Source organism: Dama dama, chromosome 9, assembly GCF_033118175.1.
Source record: "Dama dama isolate Ldn47 chromosome 9, ASM3311817v1, whole genome shotgun sequence".
Taxonomy (NCBI): Eukaryota; Metazoa; Chordata; class Mammalia; order Artiodactyla; family Cervidae; genus Dama; species Dama dama.
This window is the reverse complement of record NC_083689.1, coordinates 41,203,089-41,223,398: the sequence shown is the minus strand read 5'-3', so window position 1 is coordinate 41,223,398 and position 20,310 is coordinate 41,203,089. Positions and strand designations below refer to the sequence as shown.

General features: G+C 39.0%; 1 protein-coding gene across 8 annotated transcripts in view; it reads right to left on the bottom strand.

Annotated features, from left to right (window-relative positions):
• Positions 1 to 20,310, bottom strand: part of NSD1 (nuclear receptor binding SET domain protein 1) — a 145,255-nt gene that overhangs the window by 7,349 nt on the left and 117,596 nt on the right. For all 8 annotated transcript variants that reach the window (XM_061151007.1, XM_061151009.1, XM_061151006.1 and 5 more), the window contains 8 exons: positions 19,801 to 19,957; positions 17,398 to 17,603; positions 14,275 to 14,387; positions 9,612 to 9,881; positions 7,740 to 7,856; positions 6,337 to 6,478; positions 2,270 to 2,376; positions 235 to 439 (listed from right to left, as the gene is read on the bottom strand). In XM_061151007.1, coding sequence (XP_061006990.1) covers positions 235 to 439; positions 2,270 to 2,376; positions 6,337 to 6,478; positions 7,740 to 7,856; positions 9,612 to 9,881; positions 14,275 to 14,387; positions 17,398 to 17,603; positions 19,801 to 19,957 — 1,317 coding nt within the window. The remainder of the gene's footprint in view (positions 1 to 234; positions 440 to 2,269; positions 2,377 to 6,336; positions 6,479 to 7,739; positions 7,857 to 9,611; positions 9,882 to 14,274; positions 14,388 to 17,397; positions 17,604 to 19,800; positions 19,958 to 20,310) is intronic.

The window sequence follows — 20,310 nt, the reverse complement described above, 5'->3', positions numbered from 1 at the left end:
CATGGGAAGGTAAAAAGGCCTCATCTTTATAGGCTGGTGGGAGGATAAACTAACATAAAATGCTTCATGGAGCAAGTGAGTTTCTGTTTCCTTCTCTATAGTCTTTGTTGTCATTTATTTTGACAGTGAGAACATGAAATATGCCACTCCTCGATATCATACATGGGAAGAGCAAAGGGCTCTGAGAATTCTGGCAGAGAACAAAGAGAACTCTAAATGGATTTTGGCACCAACCTGCTGGTCGCTTGGTTAGATTGAGACAGTCTGCATGGTAAACTTTGGGGCAGCCTGGCTTCTTACAAGAGACGAGCTGGCCAGCATCCCCACAGCTGAAACATTCATCCTCTCGCTCCTTTGTGACTTCACCCTGGGTTCTGCGCTTCCCCTGTTGCTTCTTCTTGAATTTCTTTGACTTTTCCTCTGTGGCAATGGGTTGATTCTAGAGGTCAAATATTGTTGACACATTAGTTGTATGATCTTGACCAGGTTAACTAATCTCTCTGCGCTTCAGACTCTCCTCTGGAAAGACAGTCCTCATAGACTATTGTGACGATAAAAGAAAATGCAGAAAAAGGCACAGGGCATATCATTGGTACCCAATAAATGGTAGCACTAAGTGTATCTGACATCAACTACTCCTACCACCTGAGTGCAATAAAAGAGAAATATGCTGCTTCTTGTTGACACACAAGGCTGGTATTAAGATCATCCTTTAATAATAAGTTTTATTTTTATTCTTAAGTTTGTCTAATTTCAAAACTAAGGAAGACTTCTCTGGGTCACACACATTTCTTAATTTATCCAACAAAGCTTCACTGAGCTCTTCGTATGAGCCATGTTCCAGCAAGACACAGAACACTAATTCGTGGTCTTTGCATCCTTATCTCCATCCGTTTAGGTTCACATCCACCACTTGCCAAGACAGACCCCAGAGCAGCCAGCAGGTCTACCCTGTGCTCCCTGCAGCCCACACGTGGCCACCAAACTGCGTGGTTTGACCGCATTGTTTCCCTTGGCCTAGAAACATCCAGGACCAATCGGGCTTATTGCCAGCCCTCAGGGATCTCCTCCCACTTCTAAACTTCTGCTCTCTAATCTCTCACTGAGTCACCTGTGAAGTGCTACACGGACCTTAAGGATACAGAGAGAGACAGCCCAAGTGCACCAAATACCATTAAATTCTGTTACTGTTTTAATTTACAGGGACTAAATCCACTGCATACCTTAAGAAACAAGACCATTTAACCAACCAACAAAACAAAAAACAAAATCCAATATACATTTTCTTATTTAATAGATAAAAGAAAAATTACTGGGTGTTCTTCATGTATTATAGGTCAAAATGATCCTTTTATTAAATGGTTTCATACTAATTTTCACTTTTCAGTTCATAATGTTGACTTCACTATCAAAGATGTATAATAAGAAATACCCAATTGGAGTCACCGTGTAGTCTACTTTGTATCAAAGTTAAACTTCAATTTTCAGTGTGCTGTTACTTATGATAGAGTAACTCAGGAAGCATCCAGACATTCACCTATCCTGGTTCATCCATTATATAAAAACTTTAACACTCATTGAAAATGATGGTTAATAAAATAATGTAACAGCAAGAAAATATTTTTAAATAATATCTATGAATTATAAACAAGAATTTTTTACAGTTACAGAATTATAATTCAGTTAAAGTATACATAAAAAAACAGGATATAAGATACAACAAAGTTTATACTCTGTTACATGGCACATGGGTAAGATTAAGGGTTCTTATATGTACACACTGTTATTCAGCTATACCTCAATACAAAATAAAATGTTTTAAAAAAAAAGATTAAGGATCCTATATTTATCTACAATCTTATACTACATTTAGAGTCTTAAATTCAATATCAGATTCTCTAATATCTTTTAGAAAGAAAGACACAAAGAGAGACTGAGCATCTAAGTAGTTTCTTAGGAAATATAAGATTGACTAAGACCAATAGAGATATGGGAAGTAACCTACCTTATAGATTCCTATTTTACATCTTTTTTAGCTTCAAAGGTATCATCAATTAGAAGTCAGATTACTCAAAACACTTCAACAATACCCAAAGGCCTTCTCTAGTGTACCAAACTGGTTTTAGAATGCTTACATTGCCAGTATCCCTACTGACAAATATTCAATGTCATCATTTCAAACAGACATCCTCTTAAATACTCAGTCCTGCCAACAGGTTAGGGAGAAATGACCACACCATTATCCTTGATGCAAACGTTTAACAGGTACCTTTGGCCTTACACCCAAAAAGCCACTGCAGTTTGGGGCTCCACATTTGCAAACGGTCTTTCCATTCCCAAGACATTCTAGATTGTAGTTGAAGGTAAGTTCAGTGCCTGCATAAGAGACCATGAAAATACTAATATCAATGGTTTTAATTACAATAGTTCCATGTTAACCACAAAAGATACAGACTTCCAAGAGAACAAGGTTAGTTTTTAAGAGGAATAAAAGGGCATACTAACTTTAATCCTGCTATATTAATAACATGTTAATGAATTTGAATCTAATAACAATATTAATCAACTAACATAACTGCACAACAGAAAAACATGACCTAACAAGTAATACTTAAAACAATTTTTACCATCGAGGTGTTACCCGAGTTGTTTTTTTTCCCTAACCATTCAGATCCAAAATATATTATTACCAAAAACAACAAAATGTGATTTATGCACTGATGTGCCAGGCACTGTGAAAGCTAAGTGTGAAGGAAGCCTGTCGTCTGTCCCAACGTGTGCATCTTACCTGGCAGCACTCAAGAGACAAGTCAGTACAGAATAGTATCAGGGTACTCTAGACCATAAGACCTAAACCCCGGCTTTACATCCCAGTTACACCAGTCTAGCTGGGTGAGCTGAGCCTGAGTCCATTTGTTAAATGCAGATAACAATCTTACAAGCTTACTGAGAATGACATAATGCACACAGCAGGAATTTGTCAACTTTAATAGGAGATTTACAAATTTATCATACAAAAATTCCCCTTTTTCTCACAAATGCATTTCATCAAAATTGAGAGCAAATAAACCACACAAACATTCAAAATCAAAGTGTGTTAGGGAAAGCCTAACAGAAGAATTTTACAGAAATATACGAGACTGTCCCTGGGTAGGGGTAATGGCTTACCGTTAATGTACAAAAACTGTTCAGCTAAAACTGTCAAAACTGAGGAAGATTTCCCATTGCAGAATGATATATCTTCTATCAGTGAGATTAATTAATATAGGTTTTCATCTAACAGGTTTTCATCTAATATTGGAAAGAGATCATTATTCCTTAAATTTGGTTGAGTAAATTATAAAGCAGCTGGCTTCTATTTAGGAATCTGAATGGTATGGATGCTAGAATTACCTGGGGCCTGGTAAGAGGCTCACACTGTGAAGAGCCTGAAGAAACCAAGACTGAACAGGGTATCACAGCAGGGTCACATCTAACCTCTCACACCCACTGTGAACTTACTGGACTGAATGATGGGTACTTTAATTCACACTAACCTTTTTCAAAATTTTCTGAGTATACAGCTGAATTTTCACAAATTTAATGGGCTTACAATGCAACTCAACCAAATACACAAGTATAAGATAGCAGGATACTTGTTATTACCTGCTGCTCACTCAGCATGCAGACAAAACTAGAGGAGGGGGTTAATCAGAGGGTATCAGTGTGCATACAGGAAAGCCATTCTAGAAAAGAGTCCAAAATACAGACATCTGCAATTTGGGGGGAGAGCAAAGGGCACTGGAGTGAGAACAACACACGGAAGACACCCCTGCAGTTTGGGAGGACAGAAACAAGGTCAGTCAGTTCCCACACAACGCTAGGAGCAGAGAAATTTGTGGCTGCACATGGTAGAACAGGCTATCCTCACAGACACAGACTAAAGTTTGAAGTGGAAGTGTGGTACTAAAAGTAGTCAGGACAGAGATAAGCACTGAAGTCATATGACTAACATTTGAGTAATTAATACCCCTTCTTCCCCTAGGGTGATCAGAGAGAAAAACAGATAAAAGATTGAGAGAGAGATAAGGTCAAAGAATGCAGATAACACAGGTATGATAACACATAATTTATAGTACTTTTGTAAGGATTAAATAGCAAGCTTGGAACAAAGTTTGGCATCTGATAAATGTAGCTCTTAACAGCATTCAGTTGATAATTCCTCTTACAAATCAGAAATCTACCCAATTTACTCTGAAGACATTCATTCTAAAAACCTGATACACGTTATGATTTTAAAAATTAGTTTCATTTAGCCAGCAGAACACAAGTGCACAGTGATGCTCAAGTATTGTTCCTTTCATCATTAAATACCTTATATGAAGCAATGCAAAAACAGGAGAAAGGAACTAGTGGCTCAATTTTAAAAATAGGAAAACTGTCAGAAATTTTAAAATTCTAAAGAGCCTAAAAGACTCCTGGGCAGCAGTATATTTAAATTAAAGAGAAAACATATATGGGGGAGCTGGCAGGAAGAAGAGAGGAGAGGTAGTCTACAGATGAAAAAAAAAGGCAACAGACAAAAAGCTGATCAAACTACTCTTTATTTTGATTAGTGTTTCTTGAGGTAAACATGAATAACACTGACTGGGCTCATATAGGATTTCCACTTTGAGAGTCACTGGACTATGCTACTGTCAATTACGAGCTGCCCAAGCCGCGAGTTGCCCTCCAAGGTGCAAGAGCAGCGAAACCAGAACTCGGGGCAACAGCGCCGCAGCGGCTACCCGCTGAGCACAGGGTGGGCACCCAGGGATGCGGGGCTGCCAGGTGCTCCACCAGTAAAGTCTGCTTTGATGAGAGACAAAAAAAAAAACAACCTACTCAGCAGGCCAGTCTCATTTTGAATTGGGGGGGGGGGGGGCCTAGGGGGCAGAGAGAGAGAGAGTGTATGTGCGCACGTGCTCAGCCTTCAGTGATGTCTGACTCTGTGAGACCCCATGGGCTGTAACCCACCAGGCTCCTCTGTCCATGGAATTTTCCAGCAAGAATACTGGAGTGGGTTACCATGCCCTCCTCCAGGGGGATCGTTCCCACCTAGGGATCGAACCTGCATCTCTTATGTCTCCAGCACTGGCAAGAGGATTCTTTACCAGTAGCACCACCTGGGAGAGGGATCTTTAAACGCTTTGCTAGCATTCCTGCAAAAACTTACTTTGAAAATTTAGGTATATCCTTACACTCAAACTTTATGTAAGTCTAAATATTAAAAAAAAATTTAGAGTGTGTCATATAATATGTTTCAAAATTTTGATAAAAACCTAGACACTAAATATCACGTTACTTTAATTTATGGAAAATATCCATCATATACATTTACTTTCAAACCTCTCAGCCTCACCAGATGTACTTTCAGTTTAACTATAACATCTTACTATTGTGCTGAACACAACCACCTCACTTCTGCACTCTGAACTTTCAGAGGCACGGGCATCTAGGCCAGCCACAACATAAACGTGCACTCTCCAAATGTCCGGTTCTTTAACACCCAAGAGCTGAGGGATTTTGTTTTTCCTTAGTCTTGGGCTCATAAACCATAAAATTCAGATGGGTGAGAGGTGGCTATTTGGTTTACAAAATGGATGAAAGTCAACTGTGAAAGGAGACCTTGACTGCTAACAATTTTTAAGGCAGCCCAATTTTTATGGAGTTCATTTAAGTTATGGAAAGGTCTGGAAATTTATTCCTTTAAAACCATACAGGGAATTCTCTGGCACTTCAGTGGTTAGGACTCAGTGCTTTCAATGTCATAGCCCCAGGTTCAATCCCTGGTTGGAGAGCTAAGATCCCGCAAGCCACATGGTGTGCCTGGAGAGCATGACCAAACCATCAGGCTAAATAAAATGAGTCAGTCCCAACAAAACAAGTATTATACGACTGCACTTACATGAGATTCCTAGAGCAGCTAAAAAACCAGACTCAGAAGGTAAAATGGTGGTCACTAGAGGCTGGGAGAGTGGGGAAAGAGGGAGTTTTTGTTTAATGGGTATCCCCAGTTCAGGAAAACAAAAAGTGCTGGAGATGGATGGTAGTGATGGTTGTACAACAATGTGAATGGACTTAATGCCATTGAACAGCACACTTAAAAATGTCTAAAATGGTATATTTCAGGTTACATGTGTCTTACCATTCCACCACCAATAAGAACAGACCTGGTACTTGCCAGGCACCACCAAGATAGTCTCCTTGTGTCCTCAGGGGTTTGCAGCCTCATTTGGATTACAGGACAAATGGGGTTTTTAGATAATAAAAACTGAAGTCCTAGTCCTGGTTCCAAAATCCTTAAATGAGTCTTACCTGCTTTAATGTCACTCAGGGCAAAAAGGCCAACCCGGGTGTCTCCATTCACAGACCACTTCTGTGTTTCACAATTAGGCTGGCAGCAATGATTCATGAATCGAGCATAGTTTCCTTTGGGGCCAGCATCAATAATCCGGTCCTAGAATTCCAAGAGATGCTATTCAGCAGACCTCCACTATTACTGAGTAAAATTAGAGTATTTTAATAAGTTGGAGTTCCTATTTGTAAACTTTGCCTCTTCCAGAATGTAGTGCCTAGACTAGCACTAGTATCACCACCTTGGAAACTAAAAACTAAACACTAAAAACGCAGTCTTTGGTGGCACTTCAGAGATACTAAAGCAGGTACTCTGAGGCCCAGCAATCTATGTAGTAACAAGCCCTCTAGGTGGTTAGGATTATGCTGAAGTTTGAGGAGCTCCATCCTAGAAGCAGTAGCTTCTTGTATCCTCTTCTGAACCCTGGCTATACATTAAATCACCTAAGATTTTAATAATGACATCCAGACCTCATCCCAAATGATCAGAGAACCTAAAGCTGAGGATCTCACAAATCATCAAAGTACAACTGGGTAAATACAAAGTTTCACACTAAGAAAAGTCTATTATAAAAGCTGGGGACAGGGGGAAACCTAACAGAAACCAATACTCACGAACAAAGAGGAATCTCAGTGTACACGGAAACAAAATGCATTAGGATGCCAGAATTAGAAATAAATCCCATAAACAAGGTCCTACTATATACAGCATAGGAAACTATATTTAATACCCAGTGATAAATAATGGAAAAGATATGATATATATAACTGAATTACTCTGCTGTACAGCAGAAATTAACACACCACTGTAAATCAGCTATATTCAATAAAATATTAAAAAAAAATTTTTTTAAAGAAATAAATAAAACATGTTGGAAACGCACGTAGGGAAAAAAATAAATAAATCCCAAATATAATTCTGGACACCAATGAAACACAACTCATCAGAAATTTCAATAATTGGAGAGCTAACTTGGGTTTGTAAGATGAGTTCTATAGTCAACGACTTTCTCAATGTACTAACTAAATATTAACAAATCAGTGTTTCAATCTGTAAAATAAACAGTAAAATAATTATTATTTTTCTGGCTTCAAGTTTTAATCTTATAGGAAAAACACTAAAAGAACTCATTCCAAACTTATGCTGGACAGTTGAAAAGCAGTTTTAGTGCCTTTTGCCCATGGATGTACAGCTAGAAATGACTAACCTTATCCAACTCCAGGACCCTGATCAAGCAATCCCTATGAACATGGGGGAAAGACACTGTTTTACGCAGTGTATGACATGCCTACACAGAATAGCCGGGACAGCACTAATTACAAACAACCTTATAACAGTGGAAATAGCACTTTCCATTACTTACTTTGTCTAGGGTTAGCATATAAAAATTAGTGATATCATGTTCTTGGGCGTAACGGATTCGAGCTCTGCACTCTTCTTCATCTATTAGCTCACCCACATATTCATTCACAAATTCACCCTGGAACGAGAAATGACTTAAATGGCAAAAAGTGCCAACTGTGTTCATAGGTATACCTTATTTAAAAAAAATTAAAGACAGTTAACAGAGTCACAAAAGCTTCCCTGGTAGCTCAGATGGTAAAGTGTCTGTCTGCAATGCAGGAGACCCGGTTTCAATCCCTGGGTTGGGAAGATCCCCTGGAGAAGGAAATGGCAACCCACTCCAGTACACTTGCCTGGAAAATTCCATGGATGGAGGAGCCTGGTAGGCTACAGTCCATGGAATCGCAGAGTCGGACGTGACTGAGTGACTTCACTCTGTACTTTTGTACTTAACAAAGGTTGTGGCTCAGACGGCAAAGAATCTGCATGCAATGCAGGAGACCCAGGTTTGATCACCAGATCAGGAAGAGCCCCTGGAGAAGGGAATGGCTACTCCAATACTCTTGCCTAGAGAATTCCATGGACAGAGGAGCCTGGGGGGCTATAGACCATGGGGTCCCAAAGAGTCAGACAGGACTGAGCAACTAACACTTTCACTTCACTTATTCAAGATAAAACATAAATACGATGCTTCAACTATTTAACAATAAGAATGATCTCCCCACTCCCACCACAGCCAACAGCAGAAAACTTGGAATTCACCTTAAGATCAATCAAAATTGAAGTAAACTAAGGCTCCACTATAATGGCTTATCCCTTTACCTGTCTAAGAACCTAAAAGTCAACTTTCCTAAACTATATTCTTTTTTCATGGAACATGCCCTGCCTACTGCCCATTCACACTTCACACCGCAGTCCTAATGATTCACTATACTACGGTCATGCTGGTTTTCTCATGTGCTGTCCCCTCTACCCGAAATGCTAAAATATTCAACCAGCTTAAGCCAACAACTATTTATCTTTCAAGTCTCAATTTAAAATATTCTCAGAGATAAGCTAGTTTCAGGCCCTTTGCCACATGCCTACAGAACCCTTTGTGCTTCCACAGTGAGTGATTACTTGTTCAATATCTCTCTCCATCTAGAAAGTAAACTTTAGGAAAGCAAGGAACATGTCTTTCTTACTTAACACTGCATCAAACAGCAACATGCCTGGCACAAAGGAGACATACAATAGTTAATCAGCAAATGACTAAAAGAGACCAACCAACTCATATTCACCTCCTTTCCTAGAAACAAACTTCAATAAAATTCTTCAGAAAATATAACCAGAGTAAAACTTATTACATTCAAATGTCAAATATGATTTATTCCACTCAGAGACTGTATAATACTGTCTATTTATCAGAAATTTGTAGGGCCTTCCAAGTTTCAAGTTGAAGATGTTATTGCATTTTCATTAGAGAAGACCTAATCCTCTTTTCCTTCATGCTCAATGAACCCAAACCTATTTTTCTCTCAGTAAAAATAAACTTTATTTCATTAGTTGATGATTAACACCTGTATCACACTCTTTCTATCTTCTCTCTTACGTATAAGTTCCAAGATTTCCACAAATGAGTGGACAAAACCATAGTATCTCTATGAATTTCCCTCATTTTTTTCATCCTCATTCATAGTGAATATGATCAATAAGTGAATTACATACAGAAAAGAGACCATCTATTCTACAAGTCTCTAAATTTTGGAAGGATATGGCAAGACATTATAATAGGATAATCCTTACACTTCATTATGTTCCTCCATGTCCAATTTTCTCATATTAATCAGAAGAATTACTTGTATTAAGCAATTGCAAAGAAGGAAAAAAACTGAAGATTAAGTTTCCTCACCTTTTTAATATCGGTTTTTGTTCGGAGACCCCAGCCCCTCTGCAATGTGCGGAAAATCTCCACCTCTGGATACTGGCGCTTGGTGAAGCACTGGTTCTGGCAGCGGCCTCCGGCGGGACACACGGTGGGGTGGCACTCGTACAGCAGCATGCGGTTGATGCACTCGGAGTCTATGCCGCAGGGGTTCTCGTCCGTGGCTTTACAGTTGCAACGCGGAATCTCGGACAAGTCTGCAGTGAAGATCTGCACCCGGCCAATCGGCCGGTTCACCTGGAGGAGAAACACACGCTCTAGTACGCAGGCAAGTCAGCGCAGGACAGTTCAGGGCCTGTGAAGGCAGATTCCTCTAAAGCTGCACACCACATTTTACACGATTCTAAATTATCAAGAGTTAGCAGGATTATTCACAACATCTAAAATATGGCAACAACTCAAGTGTCCACCAGCACATGAATGGATGAGCAAAATGTGGTAAAAATAACGGAGTATTATTCAGCCTAAAAGTGAAGGAAATTTGACACACAATACGCAACATGGATAAACCTGGAGGACATTATGTTAAACGAAACAAGCCAGTCAAAACAGACAAATACTTATACCACTTAGATACAAAGAGATAATGGCAATAGTTATAAACATGAATGCATTTAATGCCACTGAAATGTATAGTTCTATATGGTTAAGATAAAAAAACTTAATGTAATCTATATTTTTACCACAATTAAAAAGGCGAAGGAAATAAGAATTTAGGCAGTTTGATATAAAAATTAAAGCCTCACTCAATATATAAAATATAAATACCACAAATAGGAAAAAAAAAAAAAAATCACCTCTGGGCTACCCCAGTGGCCCAGTGCATAAGAATCTGTCTGCCAGTGCAGGAGACATGGGTTCGATCCCCGATCTGGAAAGCTCCCACATGCCACAGAGCAACTAAGTCCATGCACCACAACCATTGAGCCTGTGCTCTAGAGCTGGGAGCCAGAACTACAGAAACCTACACAGCCTAGAGCCCATGCTCCAAAACAAGAAAAGCCACCACAGTGAGAAGCCCTCACATTGAAAGGAAGAATAGCCCCTGCTTGTCCCAACTAGAGAAAGCCCATGCATAATGAAGACAGAGAAAAGCCTGCATAGCAACGAAGACCCAGCACAGTCTAAATAAACATTTAAAAATAAATCATTTCAAAAGAATCCATAATTTCAAGCCTGGATTTCCCTGGTGGCTCAGTGGTAAAGAAACTGATTGCCAATTCTGGAGATAAGAGTTCCATCCTCAGGTCGGGGAATATCCCTTAGAGAAGAAAATGGCAATCCACTCCAGTATTCTTGCCTGGAAGATCCATGGAGAGAGGAGCCTGGCAGGCTACAGTCCATGGCATCACAGAACAGTTGGACACAACTGGGCAACTAAACAAGCGAAGTCAACTGTAAACTTGAGTTTCCGCTATTGCCACATGGTGGCAGCACGTTAGCTGCTATATTAAAAAAAAAAATTCACCCTCTCAAGTGGTAAATCTTTAATACGACAAGGTCTCTGAGTAATTGAGTTCCAATATGTGAAGATATATTTTAAAACTGACTATCACAACTTGAAATCTTTTTAATAGACTATAGCAATGTCACCTAAGCAGTCATTTTTAATGGTGCTAGTACTGAATATCCAGTGTGGTAAAACAAAGGCCAATTGCTTTGATACTGAAGCCATTAGATACTAACAACAGTGTGGGGAAAAAGTAGACATTTCACAATAGAGAGAGATTTGTGCACTATAAGAATGAGTCCTGGGGACTTCCCTGGTGGTCCAGCGGGAGACTCAACACTTCCAAAGCAGGGGTCGGTAGTTCAATCCCTGGTAGGGGAACTAAGACCCTACATGTCCAGCTCCATAGCCAGGGGTGGGGGATTGAGAGTCTGGGATTAGCAGATGCAAACTATTATATATAGAATGGATACACAACAAGGTTCTACTATATAGCACAGGGAACGATACTCAATACCCTGTGATAAACCAAAATGAAAACCCATGTTCTATATATATAAAACTGATTCATTTTGCTATAGACAGAAATTAACACAACACTGTAAATCAACTATATTTCAATAAAATTAAAGGAATGAGTTTCCTCTATTTGATATTATCTCAATGGGAACAGTCAAATCACGAGTCTTCAAAAATCTGTCCTATACGTAAAATTTGATTCTTCAGGAATTGCATTATTTGATGAGTTAATTTTTACTTGCAAGACCTAAACTGCAAGACTGTTGTGGGGAATAATCTACAATCTGTGTGTAAAAATACACTGTCTTCAAATGTTCTCCAGAACAACTTAAAATGACAGTAAGTCTCACTGCCAGATCTCTTCCCAGCTTCTTCAAAATACTGGTAAATGCTTGTCAACGGAGGAACACTCTCACCACATGCCACTGCAGCTCATAGACCTACTAAGGCAAACTCCAAGGCAGCAGACCAGGGCCGAGCTCAATCACCTCGTCCCACCTAGGGCCATCTGAATATTCACCTTGATTCAAGGTTATCTTTACCTGACACTCTCCATCCAAAATAGTTGCATTTTACTCCTTTTTTCTACATAAAGGTATGTTTCAATCATTCTTCCCTGACATCTGATCTAAACTGATATTAATCTCAAATAAGTTTCTTGCCTGACATAACATAAAGCAAGAACAAAACCCCATACATGGTTAAGTAAGAACAACATAGATATGTAATTGTAGCATTTACACTCACTCTGGGCCAGGGATTGACAAACCTTTTCTGTAAAGGGTCAGATAGTAAATATTCTATGTTTTCAAGACATAGATCTCTGGTGCATGTTGCTCAACTGTCACTGTAGCTCCAAAGAAGGAAGAGACCACATGTACAGGAACAAGCATGGCTGTGTGCCAATAAAGCTCTAATTATGGACAACTAATATTTGAATTTCATAAAATCTTCATGTGTTAGAAAAAAAAAGTTTTTCTGGACCATGTACGGTAGACCAGAGTTGGGACTATAGTTTACCAACCCCTGGTTTAATCTTTTCCCTGGAAATACATCTTTGTTTTAAAGGTGGAGGAAAGAAGGTGGTGTCTAAATTTTGTGATTAGATCACACACAGGACATTAGTTGGTCTCTCAATACCCAGGTTCAATATGGTTGACAAGCTACCCTGAAGTGCCTAACTTCTGTTACGTGTGACATCTATGACTGTGGAAACAGGAACTACTTTCCCCTTTTTTGAGGATGAACTACAATTCAGTGTTATGTCTCCATGAACAGTTAACTCCATTTAACTCTCAGTCTCTGCAATTTTAAGTTTTGTTTCTTTTTTCTTTTCCAATAGTTTTAACTATTTGTAAGGATTGATATTTTAACTCTTTCTATATTGCATACTACCAGGCAGATCCATTATACTCTTTTATAAATCTAAGCTTCATTATGGAATTTCAGTGTTCTAAACACTAAATGTTTAGTGTTTCCTTTTCCTGTGTCTCATAATTCTTTACTATTTCATCACCCCATTTTGTTACTCGATGATTCCCAACTATTCTAAAAAAGACAAAAAAAAAAAAGAAAGCGGAAGAATGACGGAATCATAAAGGCCTGACGCAACAGTGAAACAGGCACAGTTTAGTTTCTGCACTGCATTACCCAAAGTACTATAATATCTTTCCAGAAAGCAGAGAAGGTGGGAGATAATATCTTTCAGTATACCTTTAGTGGGATTGCTCGATTTAGCAAGTAAAAATCTAGGACATCCAACTGAATCTGAATTTCACATAAATAACAAATATTTTTTTAGTTTAGGAATGTACCACAGAATATTTGGGACACTTAAACACACTAGATTCTAAAAATGGTGGTGAAACTGATCTCTAAGTGAAAACCTCAGACTTCAGAAACTCAAAAAAAAAAAAAAAAAAAACCACCAAAAAAAATCATCGCATTTTGTTAATAGACCTTATAGCATTCTTTCATGTGGTCTGATATTTGAGCACCAAAACTAACTTGATTAAAAGGTTTTCAAAAAAATGTTTTAGTACTTACTAAATACTTAACTAAAATTTCTAATAAGTTTGTTCCTCACTATTCCTTTATTTTTACCTCTGTAAATTCTTTATAAAAATGACTTAACAATATAAAAATACAAAAGGTATACCAGACCCAGATGATAAATGACAATGACTCTTTTACCAAGCAGACTAGCATACCTAAGTCCACTTAACATGAATTCTTGTGACTTTGGGAATTCTAGTCATACTAGTCACCTAAAATATCTTCAGTATCAGCTACTACCAGAAGAAATTATCATGCGTATTATTCACACTCTTTCAGGGCCATTTCTCATTTTTTATCATGGCTCCTTGGTGCCTGCTGTTCCAACTGCAAGATGTTGACTGTGAACAGAATCTATTCCAATTCACTTTATGAAAAGACTTTCCAAAGCAACAAGAATAAAACTGTATCATCATACAATTGATTTTATAAAGTATCAATACAAACAATGTGCTAGAAACGGTGCTCTGGCACTTTTTTCTTGTATTCCTTTAAGCTCACGCCTCTACCTAAAAGCTATTATGCTTGTGCTTCCAGTTCTCACCATGAACAAAGAGTGGGAAGCGGGCAAGCCATCACATGGTCTCTCCTGAAGTCTGTTCTCACCTTTATATGTTTGTAAGGTGGTGGCTTCTTGTCATTCTTTCGATCTTCCTGCAGCTGTCTTAGCTCTTTTTGGGCCTTCAACTCCTCAAACCTTGCTGCAGCTTCCTGAAGAGCTAAGAAAACATACAGCACAGTCACTTTATCTCTGAGTAGAGTTATTTTGCCTTTTCTCCCTTATAAGTTGGAGAAAATTCATGTTTTAGACAAAAATCTGAGACATACATACAATTTCTATTTTCAAGTAAGTCATAGTCCCCAGGGTATTCATATATGGCATTAAAATAAAACATCATACATTACTCAATGGCCCTATATGGACAACCAGTTTCAGAGGCAAATTTAAAACAAAACAAAAACATAGCTAAATAATCTGAAAAACCTCACATATGATATCTCCTAACAACAACCAGGATGTATCCATTCAGCAATGTCACTGCCTAGAAGCCTAATTCCTTTCCTCAGACCCCAGTTTTCTGCTTCCACAAATAACGTGCCTCAAAGGTATCCAGAAAACATACTGTGTTCCTTTGGAAGAAATGAAACTTGAAGTTTTCTTTTTCTTTCTATCTGTACTCTGGAACACCTAGCCTACTCTTCTAAAACTCGTTCTGTAAATATCAGGGATTATCCTAACACAGCTTCCCAAGTTGCAGCAGTGGTGAAGAACCCGCCTGCCAATGCAGAAGACAGAAGAGACTTGGGTTTGATCCCTGAGTAGTGAAGATCCTTTGGAGGAGGGCACGGCAACCCACTCCAGTATTCTTGCCTGGAGAATGCCATAGAGAGAGGAGCCTGACAGGATGCAGTCCATGGGGGTCACAAAGAGTCAGACACGACTGAGTGACTAAAACACACACACACAACCCTAATACAAAGACAGATCTTCACAGCTCATCTTCATTCCAGGCCTGCACTTTCATATGTTTAAAAGATTGGAGTATTTGAAAAGTCCAACAAAAATCCTAAGAATCTCATTCTTCTCCACTTAAAATTTAAATTCATTACTCTTGATTCAGGTTAAAAACTCTGAAGAATTCCAAAATTTCCCAGTTTCTTCTTTGTCGCTCTCCCCATGATCTGTCAAAACAATAAAGAAAATCTTCCCTCTGATTCACCCCTTCTTTCTCCATTTCCTCATTACCATCCAGGAGTTTATGTTCCCCGCAGTTGTTCCCTCCTTCCTTCATCCTATTATTTGGCATGTGCTACCTAGCTGATCTACTTACTGTCTACCTAGTAACCATCATCCTCTCCACCCCACGGACTAGTCCCTGTGACAGTCACATCATCTCTGCTTGAAACCACTAAAACAGCCATCTCATTGACATTTCTGGCTATAGAGCCTCTCATTTTCTATGGTCCTGAAATTCTACTCAGACTGAGACTTATAAAACTCTGTTCTGACCATGTAACTAACCTACCTTATCAGTAAAACCGTCTGGTACTCACCCAAACCTATGCTTAAACTATACCAAACACTTGGAGGTCACTAACTCATCATGTTAGACTCAAGGTGCACTTTTACATTCGCTGTCTTCTTGTTACATTTTAAGTTAACTTCTTCACAGTCAGTGTAGTGGTTAAGAGTTCGGATTCTGGGGTCCAACTGCTAGAGTATGAAACCTTCCCATATCACTTACTGGCACAGGGACTTTGGGCAACAAATTAAACTTCCTTTTGGCTACACCGTATAGCTCGTAGGAGCTTAGTTCCCTGACCAGATATTGAATTTGGCCCCTCAGCAGTGAAAACACGCTGCCCTAACCACCAGAGAATTTTCCCAATTTAACTTTTATGTGCCTCAGTTTCCTCATTAGAAGATAAAGATAATAGCATCTAATTTATAGGGTTGCCTCAAAGACTTAAAGTGGGAAAACAAACTTTGAACAGGGACTGGCAAGCAAAAAATGGTAATTATCTTGAAAGCACCACTTAAGAAAGGAGTCATCCATGACCTCCATACTGTCATCCTCAGCACTGTTTTGCTTCTTCTTTGCTGGCTCCCACAGCATACCATGCACATTTCTGCCACAACACTCTCAAACAACGACCATTTGACTGTGTCCTCCCACAAAACCATGTGTTCCTTAAAGGCAGAGGCATCCAGCCAGCCCAAGTTCAAGGCACAGACAGGGCAGAATCGCAGAGCTTCAGCAGGCTCAGATTTGTAATATTTCCTACACTCCAACTTCACCCCTAGCCTTGATGGTGGCTAGCTCTACACAGGCAAAGATGTTGGTCACTTGGTCCTTGACCACCTGAGACTCTAAGGCTCAAGACCAAAACTCCTGTAGTATTAGTACTGATAGCCCATATCTGCAGAGAAAGCACATTCCAACAGGTAAGTGGGACCCTTGAAATAACGTAAGGCAAACAAAACTTCTGTCAAACTTGTTCCTTCTTCATTCCCCATCTAAGAAGTTCTATCTGCGTAGAATCTCTTCACCTCACTGTGCAGACAAAATAATCCACATCACTGTTCAAGCATATTCAAATAATAAGAGATACTTGTGTTGCCTTTCCAAGGACAGCTAAAGGAAGAAGCTAATTATCATTGATGGGATACCAACTATATGCATTGCAGGCTGATTTTTACATTATCTCACTGAATTCTCAAAGCAACTCTTACTCATTAAATAGGGAGAGATGTCGTTGTCAGAATCTCCTGGCCCCTTCTCCTTCACTGCTAGGCCAGCTTAAAAAAAACTCTGATTTAGAACATTTATGTGCTTTCACTATCTTATATTATTCTATAATTTTGGTTGAATTTTATTTCTTCTTAACTTAAAAAAAAAAAAAAAAAAACTCTCTTTGGAACAAATGTGGCTCTGCTAGAGATTCTGGTCCTTGCCAAGCAAACTGAAGTGTTTATTCTATAAAACAGTTCCAAAGCTCCAGTACTTACTTGATGGGATGCTGATAAAACAGGATTGATAAGAAACATCCCTTAAGGAAATTCTAGTTAAGTAAAGGTTAGCTTCAAAAATACTGATTTACACGGGTCAACTTGTCTGCAAAATTCTATAGCTGCAGCCACATACTGCTCCAGAGCGTAGAACAGAGAGCAGATACTCAGGCAACAGAGACCTATGCTGGCTCAAGAAACAAGAAGGGTAAAGTTACCTTTTTTATATGTCCCGTCGACTCCTTTGCCCATCTTATCCTTGCTGCTCACATCCCCCTCCATGTAGGGAAAGACTCGGGCCTGGTGAGTCCACAGATAGTCATTAGACCCAAAGAAGAGCACAGGGAACTCGCCTACATCATGTCTCATCTTGTCAATATTGGAAGGTACAGCTCGAGGATGGCAGATCTCAGCTGGCCACCACCTGGGAAATGTGAAAACAAGGAAGAAAACCTCTAGAAGGCTGCAAGACACTAAAAACAATCCTACTTTGGAGAGCGGAATAAAGAATAGCAATGTGTCTAACCCACATTAATGTCTGACCCAGGGCATCCTTACAATATAATTAGAGAAGAAACAAGCAGTATGTGCCAAAAGCCTGGAGATGCCACCCTCATGCACATGCTCACAGACCCAAACACACGCCCTCAGACTGCTGTTCTACTTCAAAGAATGTATAAAAGGAAGTAATTAGAGACATGGACAAAACTTTATGACTACAGTGTTCATTGAAAATCTGAAAGAATGAAAATCTGTAAACAATTTAAATATTCAACATTAAGGGAATGATGGAAGTAGCTGTGGGACACTATGATAACAAAATACAAATTGGCCTTTAAAGAAGTCAACTTTGAAAAATTATTAGACGTATACAAAAATGAAACACCCCAAATAATACCCCACCCCCACCAGCTTGGCAAAGCAAGCACAGAAATTACAACAACAACCTTTAGGAAGACAATGCTATTCTACTGTGAGAATGCGGTAAATAAACTCCCGTGCATATATACCAAGACACACTGACAAAATGTTCATAGTTCAAACATGAGAATGGATAAATAAATATACCACATTGCATGTAAACATAAAGGAACACTCTGGAATAGTGAAATATGAATGAACTTGAGCACTGCACTAACCATAATATCTAAGGAGCAAAAGAGCAAATAAAAAAACATGCTGCAAGAAAATATGGCAACAATTCCTTTATATAAAGGACTAAAACACACAGAATCAAACACACATATGGTAAAGGTATACAGTCAGGCAAAGAAAAAACACAAAATGCAGTACTGCAGTTACTTCAAGGGATGGGGAGAGAAGATCAGATGGGGCAGGGAGAGAGCCTCAAAGGTGCTATTGTTTTAAACTGGGAGGTACACACACAAGTATTTCTCTAAAATCATGCATGCTATAGTATTTTTTCTGCACTCAACATCATGCGAAATTCCGGGCTGGATGACTCACAAGCAGGAATCAAGATTGCTGGGAGAAACATCAACAACCTCAGATATGCAGATGATAGTACTTTAATGGCAGAAAACAAAGAGGAACTAAAGAGCCTCTTAATGTGGGTGAAAGGGGAGACTGAAAAAGCTGGCTTAAAACTCAACATTCAGAAAAAGAAGATCATAGCATCCGGTCCCATCACTTCATGGCAAATAGATGGGGGAAAAGTGCAAACAGTGACAAATTTTCTTTTCTTGGGCTCCAGCAGACTGCAGCCACGAAATTAAAAAACACTTGTTCCTTGGAAGAAAAGCTATGACAAATCTAGACAGCTGTTAAAAAGCAGAGATATCACTTTGCCAGAAAAAGTCCATATAGTCAAAGCTATGTTTTTTTCAGTAGTCATGAACAGATATAAGAGTTGAGCAAAAAAAAAAAAAAGAGTTGAACCATTAGAAGGCTGAGCACTGAAGAATTGATGCTTTCAAACTGTGGTGCTAGAGAAGACTCTTCAGAGTCCTGTGCACTGCAAGATCAAACCAGTCAACCCTAAAGGAAATCAACTCTGAATATTCACTGGAAGGACTGATGCTGAAACTTTGGCCACTTGATGCAAAGAGCCAATTCACTTGAAAAGACCCTGATGCTGGGAAAGATTGAAGGCAGGAGGAGAAGGGGACGACAGAGGATGAGATGGTTGGATGGCATCACCAACTCAATTGACATAAATCTGAGCAAACTCTAGGAGATAGGGAAGCACAGGGAAGCCAGGCATACTGCAATTCACGGGGTCACAAAGAGCTGGACATGACTTAGTGACCAAACATCAACAATAATGCGATAAAAGTAATTTTAAAAGAAAAAGCAACACACACGACTGGGTACAAATAACAATAGGTCAGTTATTTTGAAGGTGCATATATTGGTGTGTCTGAAAGTAAATATACCAAAATGTTAGTGATGCACCTTCACTGTTTGTGGTATTATGGGTTTGTTTTCATTAATAAAGCTCTACGGATGATATATAGTTTAGTATATAGTTTTTTCTTTTGTAATGGAAGGTTAGTGGGGGAGCAGGTAAACCTTCTTTAATTAGGCCATTTATTTAAAAAGTTAAACACAAGAAACACAGGCTGGTGAAAGAACTGTCAGTCTCCTTCATGCTTACTCACCTGTATCTTCCAACTTTTACCCAGACAATTTCTCTGTAATGTGGCTTTTTGCCTGCCTTACAGTCATTGCAATACCAGTTTCCTTCAGGGATATCAATGTTCAGGCATTCACGATGAAAAGCAGCAGGGCAAGAATCACAACACAGAAGGCTGCCTCCTGTGGGAATCAAAAAAATCTGGCACTCAGAATCACAAGGCTGCATACAAGGACCCAGCTGAAATAGGTTTTGCTCAGTTCCTAACCAATTATCTTGCAGTCAAGGGCTTAGTAATTTAATTAGTCAGTTACAAAGACTTTTATATAAGAGTATTCCCTCTCCAATGTACTTGAATGATACCCCTGGGGATCTGTTAAGAGTCATAGCAAATCATGATATTTTACTGGCAAAGTTAGGTTACGGCAATGAGGGCAGAAGTAAATCCCTAAAAGTCATGTATATAAACAACCCGCCCCCCCAACTTCTTCCTCTTCATTAAAAGACAACACATTATAAATAAATATCAATGATA